The following is a 20,104-nucleotide window of genomic DNA, read 5'->3' on the forward strand; positions in this document are numbered from 1 at the left end:
GCATTGTTAGTTTAGAGATGTTTGGGGAAACTTAAGACTTAGTTGTGTGAAGTTGGTTAAGTTGAGCTGCTTAGAATTTGCACACATTTAGCATACAAGTAGTCTTCGACTTATCACAATTGAATCCAAAATATATGTTGCTAAATGAGACAGTTGTTAAGTGAGTTTTGCCACATTTTACAACCTTTATTGCCACAGTTGTTAAATGAAACACTGCAGTTGTTAAGTTAATAACACAGTTATTAAGTGAATCTGGCTTCCCTGTTGACTTTGCTTGTTAGAAGGTCCCAGTAGGGGATTGCATGACCCCGGGCACTGCAACCATCATAAATATGAATCAGTTGACAAGCATCTGAATTTTGATCCCGTGACCATGGGGATGCTGTAACGGTTGTAAATGTGAAAAATGGTCATGTCACTTTTTTCAGTGCTGTTGCAATGGTCACTAAATGAATTGTTATATGTTGAGGACCAACTGTATAGTACTTCTTGCTGGTATTCATTTGTGTATTCACACTTCCATTTACCTCAATAGAGTACACAGATTCATTTTGTTGAACCTTGTCACTTTGATAACATACACAGCCAGCATTCTCAACATGCCTGTTGCCTTTTTATGAGGGCTCCATAAAACAACATTCCATGATCTAGTTTCCTGTAGCACATCTGGCCAATTATAAATCTTAGCTTTCAGGATAGCAAAACAAATGAAATAATTTGAGGTGGGCTTGAGACTGCCTTTCAGGACAATATCAAATTCCTTGGTATAATTGGCAACCTTTTTTGCAATATAGGTATCACTCAATAAATAATTGCTTCATCAATGCTGTGGTCTGTCCAAAGCATTAATTTTTGCCTGAAAGGTTGCAGGGATAGAATAAAACTAAAAGGAGAAAAAAAGTAGTGGAGCAAACAAGTTAGATAGATAGGAGGCTACAATGTTGAATCATGTATCTTTCCATTATGTATATGCCTGCAATTAATCACAAAGAGAGAGAAATAATAGATATACAGTAGTGACCCTGTATTAGCCAAGGTCAGCTGAAATAAATTGAAAGATATTTTGGGAATGATGTAAATTTCTAATCTTTTAAAAGTATTTTTAAGCATTTTTGTTGGTTCACAGTGTTTTCCAATTTTTAATTAACACTATCTTTCAATTTGGATTATATTGGTACTTGAGGTGCCTATTTATTATTTCAAGCTGTAACTGTAAATATGAGTTTTCTTGCCCTCCCAAATCTTTTTCTTCAGAAGTACATAAATGTACCCACGTGAAATTAGTTTGAAAGAATTTTTTTAAACCCTATTTATAACTCTGGCAAGTTTTAGTTCATTAGATTGCTTGAATAGCAACTTGAATCTTGAAAGTAAAGAAACACTACTCTTAAGCTCCTTAAAAAAGAAAAGAATGAAATTACAGTGGAAAAGAATGACATACATAAAAATAGCCAATTCAGTGGAATTATAAAGATTTTGAAATTTTCTTAAAACATGAATACAATTTAATCATATGCAACTCAATACCTTTGTTATATTATTTTCACTTCTCAAGAAGTATGATTGGATAGTTTCAGATGGTTTTGAGATTAAGAGCATCCAGTAACATTAATTTATATTCCAGCACATATTTTTTTCCTTCCTCGCAATAGAGCTGAGGCCTTAAGTTACCCATTGAAATAAACATGCCAATCTCTTCATTAACATTGGAAACTCAAAACCAGAACACCAAGTTATATACTTCTCAAGATTCCAAACTTGACACATTAAAAGAAGAAAAGCTTTTTGCTGTATATATTTATTGTACAAAAAAATCTATAAAAGGACAAAGAGAAATTGGAACAGAAGCAATTATTATGATATACTTAACAGACTAGAGCCAGATACAGAACAAATTTAGTTTATACAACATTGAGGAGAAATAGCCAAGGCAGTAATTTTTCCTCTAATTTCTTTTTTCGAATATGTGTATGAAAAAAGAGTTGTTAAAATTACCAGTTCTGATCTCATCTTCTCATAAATGAGTGCCCTCTCAGTTTAATTCCTATGTTCATACTCAATAAACCCTATTGAACAGAATTAGCATATTTTTCATTTTTGGAACTGAATAATAGTTGGGAACGTTTTCCGGCTAAACCGGAAAATCGTTTTTCTAGTATAACATCATATTAATTTCATAATTAATGTCATTGTTTTAACTGAAATCAAGAATTTTGTGCATTTCATAAATGCAATGAAGTCCTTTAAGAAATAGATTTTCAACAGTGACAAATAAGATGGAATTATGAAAAAAATGTAACTTAAAAATATCAGCAAGAGGTTAACAAGACTGGTGCTTTTTTAAAATATAAATTGGTATTAAACCACATAATCCTTCTTATGCCTTTAGCATTTCCTTCCTTTGCAAATTCTTTAAACCTTTAAACATATCAATTAAAATTCACAACACCGATGAATGAGAAGCCCTCTTCTTTTGATGAGACATATAGGTAAACCAATGTAACTTAAAATTACACCAGAGTTGGTGAAGAAGTCTGCAAAGGGTTTTAGGCGTCCTAAGTACTAGATGTATATTGAAATATTTTTAAAAAAAGTATTGCAAAAAAGGAAAGGGGTGCATTTTGTTTACTCCTGATTTCCTAATAACTTAGGAGTAGTTAGTTATTGTAAACGTTAGCTTTAGCCCTTTCTTCCAGACTAATGATTTCATAGTGTCTTCTCTCTTATTCATGACAACTCAGCAGAAGCACAGCCTAGCTGGACATTAACTGGCTATTTCTTTAATTATTTAGGGTTTTCAGAAAGATGTAATAGTATGGTTTACCTAAATACAATCTGTGGAGAACTAAAATATAATCCTATTAGAGTTGGATTTAGTGGTAACAAAACACTTTGTGACTTGGAAGTTAGATAAAACATATGATTGTTATGTTTGCAGAACTACATAGCAAATTTTCTTCCTCAGAGAGGGAGCTACATCAAAATTCATACATACTAGTCCTCGCATACTGTCTTTACAAAAAGAGAAAACACAGACATAAAAGTATCTCTTCAGCTCTAGGGTGTATCATAAAAGGGAAAACCCCTCCTATTCTCTTAAAAATTTTCTTTAACCTTCCATAGTGCAAATGGTACCTTAGCCCAAAGCAGTCTCTCAGTACAGAAATTTTTACAGTGAACATTCAACATTTTTAAGTCCAGGCGCTCTGCTTCACTCCTGCAAAGTCTCTGAGGCTTCCATATGTTGTGATGGGACTGCCTATGTTACTTCCAAAGTGAACCAGCATCCATTTTGTAGAAAAAGGCAGCAGGTCAGGGTGATGGTGAAGAGGTTCGAATGAATTCACTGATCAAGTACAACAGTTCCTGTTGAATAATGTCCGTCATGGTCCAAAACCACCTTGTGCCTTTTCCCAACCAAAATTACTATATCGCACCATAACATGCTGTCATGGAATCTTAGTTTTCCCTAGTTGGCAGCCTCTTCTGTTTAAGACCATCAATAATCTTCTGCTTAGAAAGATTAAAATGACAGCTATATATGTCCCAGGTGCTGGGCTGGAGTGAAAAGCTCTGAACTCTTTTTTTTTTTTAATATATTTTTTTTAATATTTAATTTTTTATTTTTGATGTTCAAGTGCTGTGTTTGGTCATGTCATCAAAACAAACAAACATAAACACAATCTTAACCAGTGAATGGCCTTTTGGTCATGTGATTAAAATAAACAAAACTTAGCCCATGTTATCATCTTCAGTCTCATTTCTTCAGCTCATACACGCAGGCACATTATGTGTCCACTCACACACATACTTATTGTCACACATCCTTCTATGACATTTATGGACACTAATATAAACAAAGCAAATAATAATATACTTGCAGGACTGATATTTACAAGCACACCTCCAGAAATAATTATGCCTGTCTGCCTTTTGTGAGTCAGATTACCCAAAGCAAAATACTGTCCCATTGGAAAAACCTATTAGTAGCAGATACGTTGGATCTTATCTTTCTAGTTTAGCACCATTGGGCAGTAGAAGAAGCAGGGAATCAAACCACCCAAATCCCAGAAAGAAAGCATCCATAGTTCAGAAAAGACTTACCCAGCTATTCAGTCTGTTATATTTAATGTGGCCGGTAAATGTTAGTCAGCATTGAATAGGAAATTATGATCTTTCAGAAGAGTTGTTTTTATACAATTGTATGGGCTGTATCATTGTTGCCTAAGGCTACAGTCCTAAACACTTATTGCAAATAAGTGCCACTGAAATAACATGGTTTGTATCTTAAGTAAACATTCATAGGATCAATTTGCATGTCCCAAAAGAATCCCAAATGGCTTTGGACCTTTGCGCCAGTAGGAAACTATTACTAAAGAGACAGTAACTAACTATACTAATAGATGGACAAAAGGGCAAATCATATTTGCTCCACTATGATGTGTATCTTTGCATGTAAAATTCAAGTAGAATATTCTCTCTTCATCATGATGCACATTAGCCATAGCAGGTTGAAGTGGCTTAATACAATGCTACCTACAAGAGAAAGCAAAGCTTTTCCTTTCATTGCTTATAGTGGAACGTTTTGGTATTTAATAAGCTATTTAGAATTGTAACAGTTCTAATAACTAACTTCAACAAATTGGCTTAAGAATGTAATACAGTTCTTTCAGGTATTTTTTTTATTGTAGTATAATACCTTCAGCCTCTTTTCCCTGCACGCCAACAAAATAGGGCAGAACTTTTTCTTGATTGGACATTGGAAAATACTCATTTGTAAATCCTACTATTAATCCTACTGTTTGATCATCGCTATCTCAGTTTTCACAGGGCGTGTGTGTGTGTGTATATGTGTGTGTGTTCCATCCTTGCAGCTTAGCAAAGTTATGAACAAAAAATTACAGGTATTAAAAAATAGCTCTCCCATGCATTTCTGATCTCTGTATTTATAGCAAGGAAGGACTTATACATACTAAAGTATGTGGCATTGTACTATATCTCTGTCTGAAAGAGGAATATAATTAAGAATCTGATAACCATAGCCACAAATCAGTGCCTTCTCTGAATCAACAATTTTTTAAAATATATATATATTTATTAAATTGTTTGCTACCCATCTCCCCATGCGTTATGGAGAGATGGTTAAGGAAAGAGGATTTTGTTGGTTCTTGATGAGATGTTCTTTGTCATGGTGAATGGTTGAAACTAAGGCCTACTAGATATTAGATAATAATAAAAGTTACTACAATAAGAAGAATTTCTCTCAAGCAGATGTTACAGAGGTAGATTAATGAATTTCCTGTCTCAAATAAATTTGCACGTTGCTATTCCCATAGTTCCATTATTGTTAAATTCCTTTTCTAGCATTTTAATTTCATTTTCTGGAGAACTACTAATCCCTACTATTTTTTAAATGAAACTTCTCATAGTCCTATCTTTTTTTTCTGCTTTTACAGAATAGCTCTAAAGCCAATGATTTTATAGCTGGGCATTATTAATCTGATACATTCTTCCTATTCATGTCATATACTTATTTTCCACTGTAGAAAGACCTACTTAAATCCATGGTCAGGAAATTCTATCTGCACTCTTTCAAACTTTAGCCAGGATATGTGAAATCTTTAATGTTGTTTTTTCATGGAATCAAAATGAAAGATTGTGTGTGCTATGTGCCCAGTCTGTAAAATATCAAAAGGCACCTTTTGTGAATGACAGTGCTGATATAATATTAGAGGAAAAATGCTTAACTGAATGAAGATTTGGAAGTCATTCTTTTTTCATTTCTACATCAAATTTTCTAGACTTTTAGAGAATGTGTTTACGGTATATGCGCAGACACACAAAAACATATACCAGTAAATAAAAACTTCAGCAATGTTTGATTTGTCAAATTGTTGGGGTCAGTAGTTGTGAGAAAGTTTTTTGTGCAAGATACACATTTTCAATCACTGCTAGAAAATTAAGAATATATCTTTGTATTATGGATTGACTTAAAAGGGAAAAAGTTATGCCTAGATATATGTAGGGATATTGCTTAGTAAAGAAAAGTAATTTCTGTTCTGTTGCTAATTCTTTACAGAGTACCATAGCTACTTAAATTACAAGCTATGCAACATGTACCTTGTTCTATTCAGAGAGAAAGCAGTACAGTATCTCTTAATAGGCCATGTTTATTGAGAAAAGGCCTCTCACATTTTCTCTGAATTGCCTGTTTCTATGCCAAGTCCAATAAGAGTTGAAAGGTAGACTATATGTTGCAAAATAAGAAGCTAAAATGCAGAGAATTTTACAGGTTTGTAGGATTGTTAGTTAAATATGTCCTGCTACTTCTCGATATAAATTCCCAGAGCAATATAAATACTTCAGAGGAGGGCTGAAATATCAGTCATTTGCAGATTTTGTGTTCATTCACAAAGATGGGGAAAAAATAATAGGACACAAATTGAAAAATAAATCAGTGGTATTATTCTACATTACTAAATAGCAAATACTCAGAATTCATATTCAGAAAAATGCCGAGACAAATAATAAAGATTGCTAGGATCCAATTTTTTTAGACAGATCTCACATTTCAAGATTTATGCACATTTTTCCCTTTGTCTAAAATGTTAAAACTGTCATATATATGTCATTCACACTGCTGGTAGTCCAAATGTGGGGATTTGGCAGCACATTACAAAGGAAACTATTTAATTTTTTTCTCAAGAAGACTCTAAATCTTTGTATGGGCCTGTTAAATGACAAGAATGCAGACTAAACAATGACCAATGCAGGTAACAAATACTGAGATAAGAAATATAACACCCCCACCCCACCCAAACCCTATTAGCCATCTTTTTAAAAAGATTCTAAGCTATTGAGAAATTAAGTATTCCAGCTATAAATGCCCTCATAGGCTACTAGTTGGAGAACTGTTGCTCTCTATGTGTTTAAAACTCTCTCATTTCTGCGATTAATAAGTTAGGGTAACTTAACCAGTGTTAAGAAGCTGAAAAGGCATGTTTGATGAGTGCTTTGAAAAAGAGCGAAGCGCTTCAATCTAAGTGCTAGAGGAGGAAAAGCAGTACAACTCAGAAAGGGCCAGGAGAGTTTGTTCTCTGTGCCACCTTGGGTAAGCGACTGTTCCCTTCTTTTAAGATTTAGGATTTAACCCATGAGAAGTGCTAAGATTCTGCTCGACTTGAGCAGAGTTGAACTCCCTATCAATAGAATAGAGGTGGGAGTCTTTTTGGGGGGGACAGAATTTTACCTTATATATCCTCAACTCAAAATCCATCCATGCCTTCTTTTCTGCTTTAGTATTCTGGAACTTTCAAGAGAGAAATCAAAGCTGTATGAGTTTGCCTACAAAAGAACCAAAGTTGTCATCTATATAGAAATCTATCTGAGTGCCGAGATCCTCAACTTAATGTACAATAAGTGCTAGAACTAGAAAAATAATCTTTCTTCCTGACAATCTCGGTTGACTCTTCTTCCCCATTTATTAATACCCATCTTATCCAAAACCAGTACTTTTGTGGAAGGGAAATTCAGAAAAATTCAAAGGGCATATTTTAGCTGTTTGATTACAATAGAGCAGCTGTTGTGTTGGCAAGCTAGTTGGTTGGCTCAAAATTGTCTATGTTGAAAATCTTGACTAAATTCTTGGCCAGACCTGCCAGACTCCCCTCCGGTCCATCACCTCAGCACTTGGGTTCCAGACCTATGACAGGCATTTCTGAAGGGTTGCATCATACAACACAGCAGCTCCCTAGACAGCCCAAGCCGAAAGTAGAGAAACAAGCCCTAAAGCAGCAGGAACAGTTGAACTCTGGAGAAACAGGGATCCTGATTTCATACTGTCAGGAAAATAGCAAAAGGGAAATCAAGACGCCACAATGGTATGAGCAGTCTAAGTCCCAGTGTTTTTCCAGTTTGATGCCGTAAGACTAAAGGCCTATTTAGTTCTCACTTGCCTGTCACATATTTCCTTTTTCAGTTAAGTAATTACAAAGTCTTCATTCCAATTTCATTGCACAAATATTATGAAAACTGCAACAGCAAAGTCTCACATTAATACAATCCTTACTTTGACCTCACAAATAGAAAGGAATTGGTTTACATTCCAAATGTGACATTGAATCAGGAGAGGGAAAGCTGATTCATTGCAAAGTTGCTATGCGTTGTTTTGCCTACTTTTTTTTACTTCTACTTAAGAAAAGAAATTGATCCTTCCAAAAAATACAAAGTCTGTTAGATATGCCATTCCATCTGCCAAAGTGCTTCAATCTTTGAAAATAATATTTGGGTGGTTCATTCATAATTTGGCTACTGATAACCACAATTGGGAAAAAATGGATTTTTCCTATGCCAAACTTGTTAAACCTTTGTTCAGCAGGGAATGACTGGACACAGGTCATTGTCAAATAGCAACATTTTGTTTTCTATTTCACATGCTGGACCTCTAATAATGGATCACTTATTTGTGGTCCAGGTTGCAACATTGCCCAGTTGCCTGGAAAAACCACCTTTGAATACTTTGACTCCATGATTATCACTAATGTAAATAATAATTAGTTTCTTAATAATTTTTAACCTTTACCTCTCCCTCTTCTTTGATTCTGAGAATTACGAGACATGTAATTAATTAATCCTAATAGTAGGAAACAGCAAGTGCTAACATCTAGATGCAATTTGTTATCTTGGTCCCATACAATTGTCTTGCTAGAGGTTCTGACAAAAAGTTTCTATTTTCTGTGTCTGAAATCCTATCTGAGTGATTACAATTACTGTATTCTGGCTATACGGCTAATGCTTTGTCACTTGAAGGATAATTATCTTCTGTCTACTTTCAACAAACTTTTGAAAGCAGAACAGCAACAAACTCTTGAAAACAGAACTTCAGTTACATTAACTCAATTTATGGCATCAATAGCATTCTATTTAGAAAGCATTCCCTATTAATTTAATTATCTTATGTTACTTGGATTTTGCTGCTTTAGAAAGAAGCAGAATTGGATGGTATTATTTGGTTAGGTGAAGGAAAGTCATACTACAACATCAAAGAAAGCTGGAAATTAAATCTCTATATAAGTGCATTTAAAATTAATTTAAAAAGGATTAAAATGTTAGGAAGGAGGGGAAGGAACAGTACAGAGCAACATATCCTATTATTCAAAGATATTGATATGTTCATATTAGCCAATGGAAAAAATATTGTACATAACCAGAGTAACTGGATAGATCTAGTTGAGTTCTGCAAATGATCAAAGAAAAATTTCCAATTCTATCATATACATGCATATATATGATTCCCTCCCCCCCCCCATTGGAATATTAAGCAAATGTGACACAGAAAAAAGATTCTATTGCCAGGAATAAATAAATAAATTTTCTATCTTAACTTCATCCTGCCTAGAGAGATTTCTGTTCTGTAAGTAAAATTCTTTATCCTCACATGGACAGTACCCTTTCTGTGGGGTTTTTGTACACGATCTCTAAGGTGGGTTGAGGATGGAAATATGTAATTTAAATTCATTGAATTAGTTTCTCAATTTTTTTAAAAAGGGGGGAGGGGAGAAGCTAAAGAATAATGACTTTTGGAGAAAGATTGCTCAGGTTATAAATGAAGATATTGAAAAGAAAGTTAAATGTGAATACAAGGCAGCTAAAATTAACATTTTATCCTCCATTTAGATAATTCCTCCATATTCCCCCCCCCCAATCTATGCCTCCATTTCATTATTTTTTCTTGCTATCATGCAACTTGCAAAAACATTCCAAATAATTCCAGTTTTCATTTCTTCGGAGTCTCCTGAATTCTTTAGGGATTCAGTCTCTCAAAAGGCAGGCAGGTTCAGCAATCCTCAACTTCTAAAATCATCCCTCCCCTCCCACCCACCTCCCCCAAATCCAGGATGGCACGTATCCCTCATGCTGGCAGATTTCATTCATCTTCATCATATAAAATACCCATTTTAACCCCCTCCCCCTTCCCCGTGCTTATCTCTATAACTTCATACAGCGTTTTATTCCACATTATCACAACCTAAGGAAGCTTTCCTTCTTGTAAACGGGTTGAATAGCTTCTTCTTCTTTTTTTTTGATGGACTTTTCTCTTTATCACCACGTTCGAGTATTAGATCAAGAGAGGAAAGGTGGGGGAGGGGGTTGGGAAGGGAGAATGCCAGTAAAAGTAAAGCTTGAGAAGTGTTGGGTCAAACAAAGAGCTTGAGGAAGAGAGAAGAATGCTTGTTTCAGATCTGACTCAGGAATGGAAGTATCGATCCAAGACAACTTATCCGCTCTCAATTAACGCGATGTCTGTTTTGATTATTGCACAGCGCATGTTGTCACTTTAGAGATTTTCGATACAATTCTGTTTCGTTTTGTTCTTTTCCCACAATTACTTTCTCTTCAAAAGTGTTTTAAAATGCTAATGAATGGATTCATCAATGTCAGGGTCTATCTCGAAAGCAAGAATCTGGGCTAGAAGGGGAGGGAAACAGGAAAAAGAATGGAACAGAACAGGCTGGGAGTTTAAGAGCATCCACACCTGTCAACCACCATGCCAGGGATTTTGCCGTAGATTATCTGCTGTTTGTCATTGAAATACAGCATGTTGATGGGAGACATCTTGGTGGGTGTACAGCACGGCCCTGCTGAGCCCCGGGGATTGGCTTGCTGCACCAAGTGGGTATGGGGATATTTCTGCATGAACATATATTCACACTGGCCTGAACAATAGTTGGCTTTGTACCGCTTCGGGGCAATTATCCAATCCCAGCCGAAAGCTTCAAAGTCAACAGTCAGGGGGTAACGGCAACAGCGGGACTCAGTTGAGTGCTCATCACAGTCTAAGCCTAGATTCCTTCGGGACCGTTTGTTGTTCTCCAGCACACGCAGTTCCATGAACGGGTGCTGCAAATGACATACAAAAAGAGAAATCACAGAGAGAGGAATTTAGGTAGGATGACTATTGGCCCCATGATGAGATAATAGTTTCTAGCTGGGGAAAACAGCCTGTGGCGAGAGTTTTGATGGGTATCAATTACATGCACATCTATGCCTAATCCATCCTCAAGTTTCATCTGTGCAACCTTTGCTATCCCCCTTTGTACCTCTTAAGTAAACTAATGCTATGAATATACATTCACCTTCGCAGACTTACCAAATCCAATACAATCTCTTGACCATCTTTCCAAGATAGTCCACACAGTTGTCATTATTTATTCCAATTATTTATTCAGTTTCTAATAACAGTCCTGAGCGTTGCTCCTTTAAAAAAAACCCACTCCAGCTGACACTATTAAGCCTGATGGTGAAAAATACCTTAAGTAAATGTAGGTCTGCTACGAAAAAAAAAATTCCATGAAAAAGTGGAATATTGATCCATCAGTTGCTTCTAGGGGGAAAAAAAGTATTCAGGCTAAAAGATCAGTTTGTAGGTAATGGATGAATAATACTCTGAAAGATATTTTTTAATGTATTTTATGTTGTATTTTTTATTAATTATATGTGGGTTATTCTTAGTTAAGCTGTAAGAATTATTAGGTAAATATAATTAAAGGGGTAGGTTCCAAGGAAATACTTCAGAATGAGAGAGAGGATTTAAAAAAGACACATAGGAAAATTGAGATGAAACTCATATAAATAATTTGCTAAATGATTTTGAGATAAATAATTTGATGAGTTATAAGATTAAATTAAATCATGATACAACGCATGATACAATAGCTCTCTGTGTAAAAAAGAAAGCTAATTCTAATTTTAAAGTGTTACTTTAAAATATACCCTGCTAAATTCTGAATTCCTGAGAAGAATATTTCATTGTTAGATTTCTAACACACACTGAAATTGAATTGCCCTCATTTTTCTATGTAAATAATATTAAACTGATATAAACTTATCTTAATTCTGTTTGAAAGCAATGAATATTTTGTCTAAATCATGCATATGGCTGTAATAAGAATATCACTGATTGTATTATCAAACAAAAATTACCATTGTGCAATGACTTTACATTGCACAATGACTTTACATTGCCCTGACTGACATGTAAACATCTCTCAGTAGTAACACTGCAGTCCCCAACTGACCATAGAGGTTGCAAGAATTCCCTTCTTAAGTCCTAGCCCTGACAATAGCATAAACCTACTGTTAAGATGAAACAGATAAAAGGAAATTACTTCCCATTCTCCAACCTGCATTTGATTATTTCATTATACAGCGATAGTATTGATTCTGAAAGGCAGAGCTCCCTACGGAACACCCCCAACTTACCCTAATGTTTAAACTAGGCCAGAGTTATATTATGGTTGTCAGACCTTCAGGGTAGTCCAGACAGGAAACCATAACCATGAATCCTAACAATAACTTTATTATAAGGTTACAATAGCAGACTCTTGAAAGTCTGACAGAACCTCTCCCTTCCCTTGCCTTTACTTTCCAAAGAACTAGGGAGTCTCCCTTCTGAGATGCTTTCTCCACCCACATACCACCTTTGGACTCAGTTTTTGTTTATCAGATTGTTGTCTAGGCTGCAGCTCTTCCTCCTGTGCCCCAAGGTTATTCTCACAGCCCATTGCAATGGCTGAAGAAGATTGACAGATATGAGCTCAGCGGCCAATCAAAATATTCCATGGGTGTCCAGCTCCATTTTCAGGCCTAGGATCAAGAGAAGAGGATAGATAGCGAGTGTTCTCATTTACCCACCAGGCCTTCAGCACCAGGCCCAAGAGAAGTCACGGCCAGATCATTGCCATTGGGATCAAAAGCGTTGATCTCAATACCCCAGTTGTTCTGAGGCTGCTTGAACCAGTTCTGGAGCACGTGCTTGAAATCAATGCTCTGCCAGTGGCCAATGCGTGAATTCAGGTCAATCTTGAGTGAGCGGATACGGATATGTCGGCTCCCATCTTCTGTCACCGGCTTAAGACGCAGGATCTGTAGATAAACTGTGGATGTGTGTTGAACAGGCCTTAGGTACACCCAGAGCTGTGCCTTTACTACCTTGGTGAACATAATTTTGGGGCTGAAGTTGAAGAAACAACAATGTGGATTGCCATCGATCTGTACCACTGGGTCCGCTGGCAGAGAAAGACAAAAAGAGAAGTAGTGAACAGACCTTCTTCATACCCCGTTTCCCACACTCCTGCTACGTTTCTGTCTAAGGCGCAATTACTGTAACACCATCATGATTATCATATAAAGATCAGAGTTACTGCATAATTGAAACTTTTAATGCTGAGCCTGCAATGAAAGGAGTGTTGAACAATAAGGTTTATCTTAATTGGCAGCATGGCTTGGACTGAAGCACAGGGAATATTAAAATCTTCAAGATAAATGTATATTTTATGTAAATAAAAGTCATTAAGAAACCATTTACTGCATATCCAAATCATTTATTCTATATACCATATCCGTATTCTAAATGATGTAATACAGAAATAAAGATGACACTGGTGAATTAGTAGCCATTACTACTAGTGGCTTAAGGTGTTCCACCACTGGAAGATGGAGCCAAAAAGGCTAGACTTAGAAAAATTTAAAAAATGGCATAGAATAAAGTACAATAAATAACATCTAGAGTTTTAGACATTAAGATGATTGTGCTGCCTATTAAATTCAAGACCCAGATTTGAATTCACTTCCATTTTCAGAAAAGGGGCTTGTAACTCAGCAGAAGAACTTCTTGGTAGAAATTACTTTTTCTCTCCTGTTGCAGTCTTTCTCTGCAACAACCTTCCGGAATAAAACTTTCAAGCAGTATAAGAAAGGGAAAACAGGAAAACTTACATCCCTTGCTATTACTCCATGAATGGGTTATCAGATAATTTGGGTGTATGGTATAGATGATGGCTAACCTTATATACTCTATAAAAAAATAAAAGCAGGATCAAATATGTAATAGGCAGGAGAAAATAATACCAGGTCTTTGGGAAGGACACTACAGGTGGATAAAAATGCCAAATCTGGTTTAACCATCTGCCTGACTGTGATGAACCATAATAATAATAACCCCACCTATTTTCTTTGGTAGATAGAGTCAGACAACATAACTGTGTGGATAAAGGGCCTGATTCTTGGGAACGACTCCATAGGTGGATAAACATGCCAAATCCAGTCTCAATATCTGGCTGACTGCGTGATGAACCATAATAATCCCAAAAGAACTGGAGCACCACTTGAACACCATTGGCTTCGACAAATTCACCCTCAGTCAATTGCAAAAGTTGGTTTTACTCTGAATCGCTTGCATCCTGCGACAATACCTCTAACACCACCAAACATCAACATCTGCATATCCCAGGTCTTTGGGAAGGACTCTATAAGTGGATAAAAATGCCAAATCCAGTCTCAACATCTGGCTGACTATGCAATGAAAATAATAATAATCCTAATTTGGGCCTGAACACCTTAATTTTACAAAAAATACCTTGCTTGGAACTGCCTATAATAATAATCTGCCAATAATCATAATAATAATTCTTAGATCCTTGATGTGGTCTTGAATTATTAGATTGTTACCATCTTTGAGTGTAAATCTAATTGGAGATTAATTATATAATCATCACCATCAGTGGCCAACCATAACAGCACCAACAGACATATTATAGAAAATGGGATAATGAAGTAATAAGAATGGTATATTTGAATACCTGCAAGAAATACCACTTGCCTGAAAGCCCAAAACTGGTTGGGCCACAAAATAGACAAAGTAATAGAAAACCAATAAACTAAAGTGTCCCGGGACTTTAGAATTCAAACAGTCAAGCATTTGCCACATACAATACCCCGGATTTAGCAATTATTGATAAGAAAGACAAAAAAAGTTACCTTAAATGCCATGGAGAAAGGGCAATGTAATGGTACGTAAAACATATGTTTTACTTGGAAGCAAGTCTCTTGAGTTCCATGGGGCATTCTAGATATAAATGCATAGGCTTGCAATGGTAATTCATAATGAAATGCAGTAGCAATACGTTGGGACAGGAAGCAGGAATAAATGAAGCTATTATCTGATTTCAATATAGAGCTCACCAAAAATGTGCTGGTAGAAGAGCTTTAGAAGAACTGAATGTAGCTAGAAGATAGCCAAGCCTCTAAAGAATTTTGAGGAGTTTGCCAAAAGGATTTTAAAAAAACCAACCTCAAGTCAGTCAAATCTGTTCTTCTCTTTGTAAGCATAAACTCCTTTCAACAACCATTGTGTTATTCTCCAAAGGGAATCCATCATGAAGAGTGCATGATGATAATGCAGGTAGACCTCGGCTTAACTGCAATTCATTTAGTAACCATTGTTACAACAGCACTGAAAAAAGTGACTTATGACCATTTTTCAGATTTGTGACTTTTGCAGCAGCCCCATGGTTATCTAATTAAAGTTCGGATGCTTGCAGTGATTCATATTTATGACAGATGCAATGTCCTGGAATCACCTTTTGCAAAGTGAAGTCAATGGGGAAGCCTAATTCGCTTAGCAAATGTGGCAAGTAAGGTTGTAAAGTGGGGCAAAGCTAACTTAATGTCTCGCTTAACAACAGAAATTTTGGGTTCAGTTATGGTCGTATGTCAAGGACTGCCTGTATTGTGTTGTTTAAATTAGAGAGTTTTAGCTCTCTAGCTCATCTTTTTGTAGTCATAATGTTTATCAAACTGTATCACAATAAGTTTTTGTCTTTTTCTAAAACATTATAAATTATTATCTTTTGTCAACAATGTGAAGTCACAGCTGCTGGTACTTTAGCATATACACCAAGTTCTTCCCAAGAATCTAGGATGCCATAATCTGTCAGCATAGTATATGTGTGGATCCAAGTGGCGTGGCCCTTTACAAGTGACAGATGGAAATTTCTAAGTGCCATTTAATATATTTTGGTCAACACACTGTGCCAACTGAGACCACCACAGCTGGTTTATGCCATTCAATTTTCAGATCTTGGTATTTTCTGATCTTTTCCAGATGTTTGTCTTTTATTCTACTATCTACTATCTGGTATGGCCACTTCAATTAGCCACACTTTCTTCTTTCAAGCCACTTCATATCTGCTATATTATGAGCCAAGACTTTTATCGGTCTGTTACTGCGGTTCGTCGCAAAGTCAGCCAGATGTTCAGACTGGATTTAACATTTTGTCCACCTATTAGTTATAATTCATCACACAGTCAGCCAGATGTGTAGACTGGATTTGACATTTTTAATAAGTGGATAAACATAAGTGGACTCAATGTCCTTCCCAAGTATCTGGAATAGGCAAATGTTGTTTGATGGTGTTAAAGGTATCATCTCCAGCTGTTCCAAGAAAGCTGCCTTTTATAATCGACTGATAGGGATTTTGTCAATGCTGATGGTGTTCAACTGGCGTGCCAGTTGTTTTGGGATTGCACCCAAGCTGCCTGTTACTGTTGGTACTATCTTTGTTTGCTTTTTCCACAGTCCTACATCTTTTTGCAAGTGTTTATGATTTTCTCCTATTCTTTCTCTTCTCTTCTGGTGCCTTCAGGTACTGTCACACCTACTATCTGGACCTTTTTGTCTTTCTTATCTACAGTTGTTAAGTTTGGCGTGTTATGTGAATGTTACTTGTCTGTTTGAATTCTAAAGTCCCAGAACAATTTACCTTCTTCATTTTCTGTTATTTGGTCTATTTTGTGCTCCCATCCGTTCCTGCTTGCAAACAAGTAGTATTTCTTGCAGATATTCTAATGTACCATTCTTACTCCTTTGTCATGCTGCTGTTTGAAGTCTCTCTGTGCAATCTTCTTGCAGGAGCAGACTGATGTAGAGCTCTGAATGCTCTATGGCCTCTTGAAAGGTCAGTTTAAGAGCTACACAGCAATGCTGTTCAGCCCTATACACTAGCCCAGTGAATAATAACACCTATAAAAGAAACTGTAACAGACTGAAAAATATTGTGACAAAGGGCAGTGGTTCTTCTAAGATTAAATCATGCATATTCAGAACCCAGTTAATTTAATACAGTTGAACTTGGCCATTGCTTAGCCAGTAGAGTAGAATATAGGTCTTCTTGAAAGGCTCAAGTTAACCCCGGTATTCTTCCAGAGGTGTTAACCCTTTTTTAAATGCAACCTGCTACTAAATAAAATATTTGGCCATCATTGTGCAGCTTCAGAATGATTGTAGATAGAGCCAGATTTTTCTATACCAAAAGAATGAAATAACACCTTAAATAACTGAGAATATGGCTACTTCTAAACGTAAATGGATATGTCCCTCCTCATCCCCTATCCCAACAGAGAGACCCTTTTCAGCCCCCGCCCCAACCCATCCCCACCCACCAGCAAATAGTTATAATGCTGGGGATTAAACTGAATTAGCAATAGACTTTCCCTCTTTGATTAATCTCAAGACTTTCTCCTAATCAAGGTCAAACTTGAATTTGGGAGTAGAATTTTTCCCCATTTTAGCTTCTGTACTGCAGGTGGGTGTCATAAACCCAGTGAGAAGGACGACAGTTTCCTGGCCTCTCTCCTTTACTGAGCAAATTGATTTACCTGGGAGCAATATCAAAATGCTGCAAGAGCCAAGGAAGATCATAAGGATTAATGAACTGAAGCAAAAGTCAAAAACAGATGTAGCGGTATTGAGATTAGGAATAACATTGTTTCCAACAACATTAAATAGTCTATAAGAAATATTTCTAGAGGCTTAGAGTAAAAAATTGATTTCATCCAAGCTTGGATGGAAATTTCAGACTGAAGCTGGATTTTGCTCAGAAACTGGGCACTCAGAAGCTTTTCCATAATTAGTATTATGAACTTTGTTACCATGAAGAAGCAAGACAATGGGCTTGTTTAGAAAGCAAGGAGTCATAACTTTCACCTGGTAGTCCTCTACGTAGGACCACAATTGGGATTGGAACATCTGTCACTAAGTAATGCAGTTGTTAAGTGAATCACATCTGATTTTATGAACTTTTTGCCATGACAGTTAAGCAAATAATTGCAGTTGTTAAGCAAATCATGCGGTTGTTAAGTGGATCTGGATTCTCCCATTGGTTTTGCTTGTTGGAAGTCTCCTGGGAAGGTTGCAAATTCCCATTATGTGACCCAGGGACACTGCAGATATCATAAATACATGCCAGCTATCGAGTTCCCAAATTTTGATCACATGATCGCAGAGACATCACAACTGTTGCAACTGCAAGGACTGGTTATAGGCACTTATTTCAGTCATTAAATGAATGGTTGTATATCAAGGATTAACTGTAACTCTATTCTCTATAGGTGACAGAAGGGGGGGTATGAAAGTGGGAAACCCCCAGCTGCCACTTTCTGCCCCAATGTGTTCCCTGCTGCCACCCTGACACGCTCTGTGCTCTGCCCACCTTCTTGCTCGCCCACTCACCCAACTCTCCCTCTGGCCACTAGTGGTTAGTTGTCCATATGGAGGTGTCTTGTGGTGAGTTGGCAGAGGTAACTTGGTGATGGTGAGCTGGCCACGGCAAGCTGGTCACAGCAAGTTGTCCCATTCCAGGGGAAATTGGTTTCAACTCAAAGCAAAGAGTTTGTGGTTCAGAAGTTCAATCACTCTGAAACCCAGAAATTTTGGTTGTTCTGGATTCTGGCCAAGACGAAATCTGGAGGGAACTTCCAAAAGTGATCAGGAGAAGATGGGTATACCTCTCCCTTCTTCATCCACATGCCTTGTACACCGCCAATGCCTTCCTTTTCCTGTCTTCTTAGTCATAAACCACTGCCTCTGATGACTCCGCTCTTCTCTGTTCTCTCCATTCTGAAATCCTCTGCCCAGAATGCATCATTGTGGGTCTGTGTACATGCCAAATATGCTTATTATAAAGTGCTTTATATTACTTCAGTCAAAAGAAAATCCAAGCATTTTTCAGTCTAGAAACAGACAGCCCAGTGCTGGCTATTTCGTGCATGGAACCTTTTGTGCATCCTTCAAATGGTGTTGAAAATTGTTTCTGAAATGTGCTGTAAAATATCCCTGTATCGTCTCCTGGCAATAAACTATTAATACTACGGAAGCCTTGGCTGACCTATAGAATACAGAGGCAGTCCCCCCGATGATTGCTGCCAGGGGCTCACTTCTTCCTTCACAAAGCCAGAGTAGTGGAAAACTAACAGTGACAAAGCAGGAGGAGGACGCACTACAACTTGAACACAAGTAGAAAAAAGATGAATCAGATCAACGTAGACTAGATGGCACAGGAGATAATAACAAATGTTTCTCTGCCTTTCTGCCTTTGGCTTACAGGACTGAGTCAAACTGCAGCTCTATTACTCTTGACAGTCTTTGATGCTATTGGCTAAATTCTCTTCCTGCAGCCCTGGAGACTTTTCTCTGTCACAGTACCAGTCTTTCCTGTCAAACCCTATCCAAAATATGTCGAAGGGAAATCTCTGTTCAACATCTAACTTGTTACAATGAATTATAGGGTTCCAGCTTTTTATTCATGCTTCGTGTTTATATAAAACCTCTGGGAAAGGTCATCCAGAGTTATGAAACAAGGTGTCTCTGGCATGCTGTTTGGTATTTTGCTCTATTGCTCTTGGTTCAAGGAACAACAAATGTTTTCTTGGTTCAGCAATCATCTGGATCAAAATGAACCAAATGAAACTAAATCTAAACATGATAGAGACAATAGCTGTTTGGTATAGGATAAAAGCACCAAGCTAGTATCCAGAAAATTCTGAGTTGTGACAAAGCCAGCAGGGTGATTTGGACCAGTCACTCTAACTTAGACCTAGGAAAGAAGGATGGAAAAAGACAGAGAGATGCTGTTGATAAGTAAGACAGACATATTGCAGATTTAACATCTTCTTCTTGTGCCATATCTGTGATCAGAGGTTGGCAATCATGTTGGCGATCCTATTTTTATCAACAGTCTCACAAAAAAGTGCTGTTGAGTTGTGTCCAAGCCAGTCCCTTAGATTTTGAAGCCATGATGTTCTTCTTCTGCCTGGGCCTCATTTGTCTTCAAACTTTCCTTGGAGGATTAAGTGAAGTATGGCATATTTTGTCGCATCACACATCCAAAATATTTTAACTTTCGCTTTTTTATGGTTTACCACATGTCCAAAGTATGCTAACTTTCGCTTTTTTATGGTTTTGATGATTTCCCTTGACTTTCCCAGG

At 36.8% G+C, this 20,104-nt stretch overlaps 1 protein-coding gene across 1 annotated transcript in view; it reads right to left on the minus strand.

Annotated features, from left to right (window-relative positions):
- Positions 1 to 1,836: 1,836 nt before the first annotated feature.
- GDF11 (growth differentiation factor 11) overlaps positions 1,837 to 20,104 on the minus strand; it is a 38,317-nt gene continuing 20,049 nt past the window's right edge. Inside the window, exons 2-3 of the mRNA XM_032210714.1 lie at positions 12,694 to 13,067; positions 1,837 to 10,899 (exon numbers count right to left, since the gene is read on the minus strand). Coding sequence (XP_032066605.1) covers positions 10,519 to 10,899; positions 12,694 to 13,067 — 755 coding nt within the window. The 3' untranslated portion in view covers positions 1,837 to 10,518. The remainder of the gene's footprint in view (positions 10,900 to 12,693; positions 13,068 to 20,104) is intronic.

The sequence above is a fragment of the Thamnophis elegans genome, chromosome 2 (genome assembly GCF_009769535.1).
Source record: "Thamnophis elegans isolate rThaEle1 chromosome 2, rThaEle1.pri, whole genome shotgun sequence".
Lineage (NCBI taxonomy): Eukaryota > Metazoa > Chordata > Lepidosauria > Squamata > Colubridae > Thamnophis > Thamnophis elegans.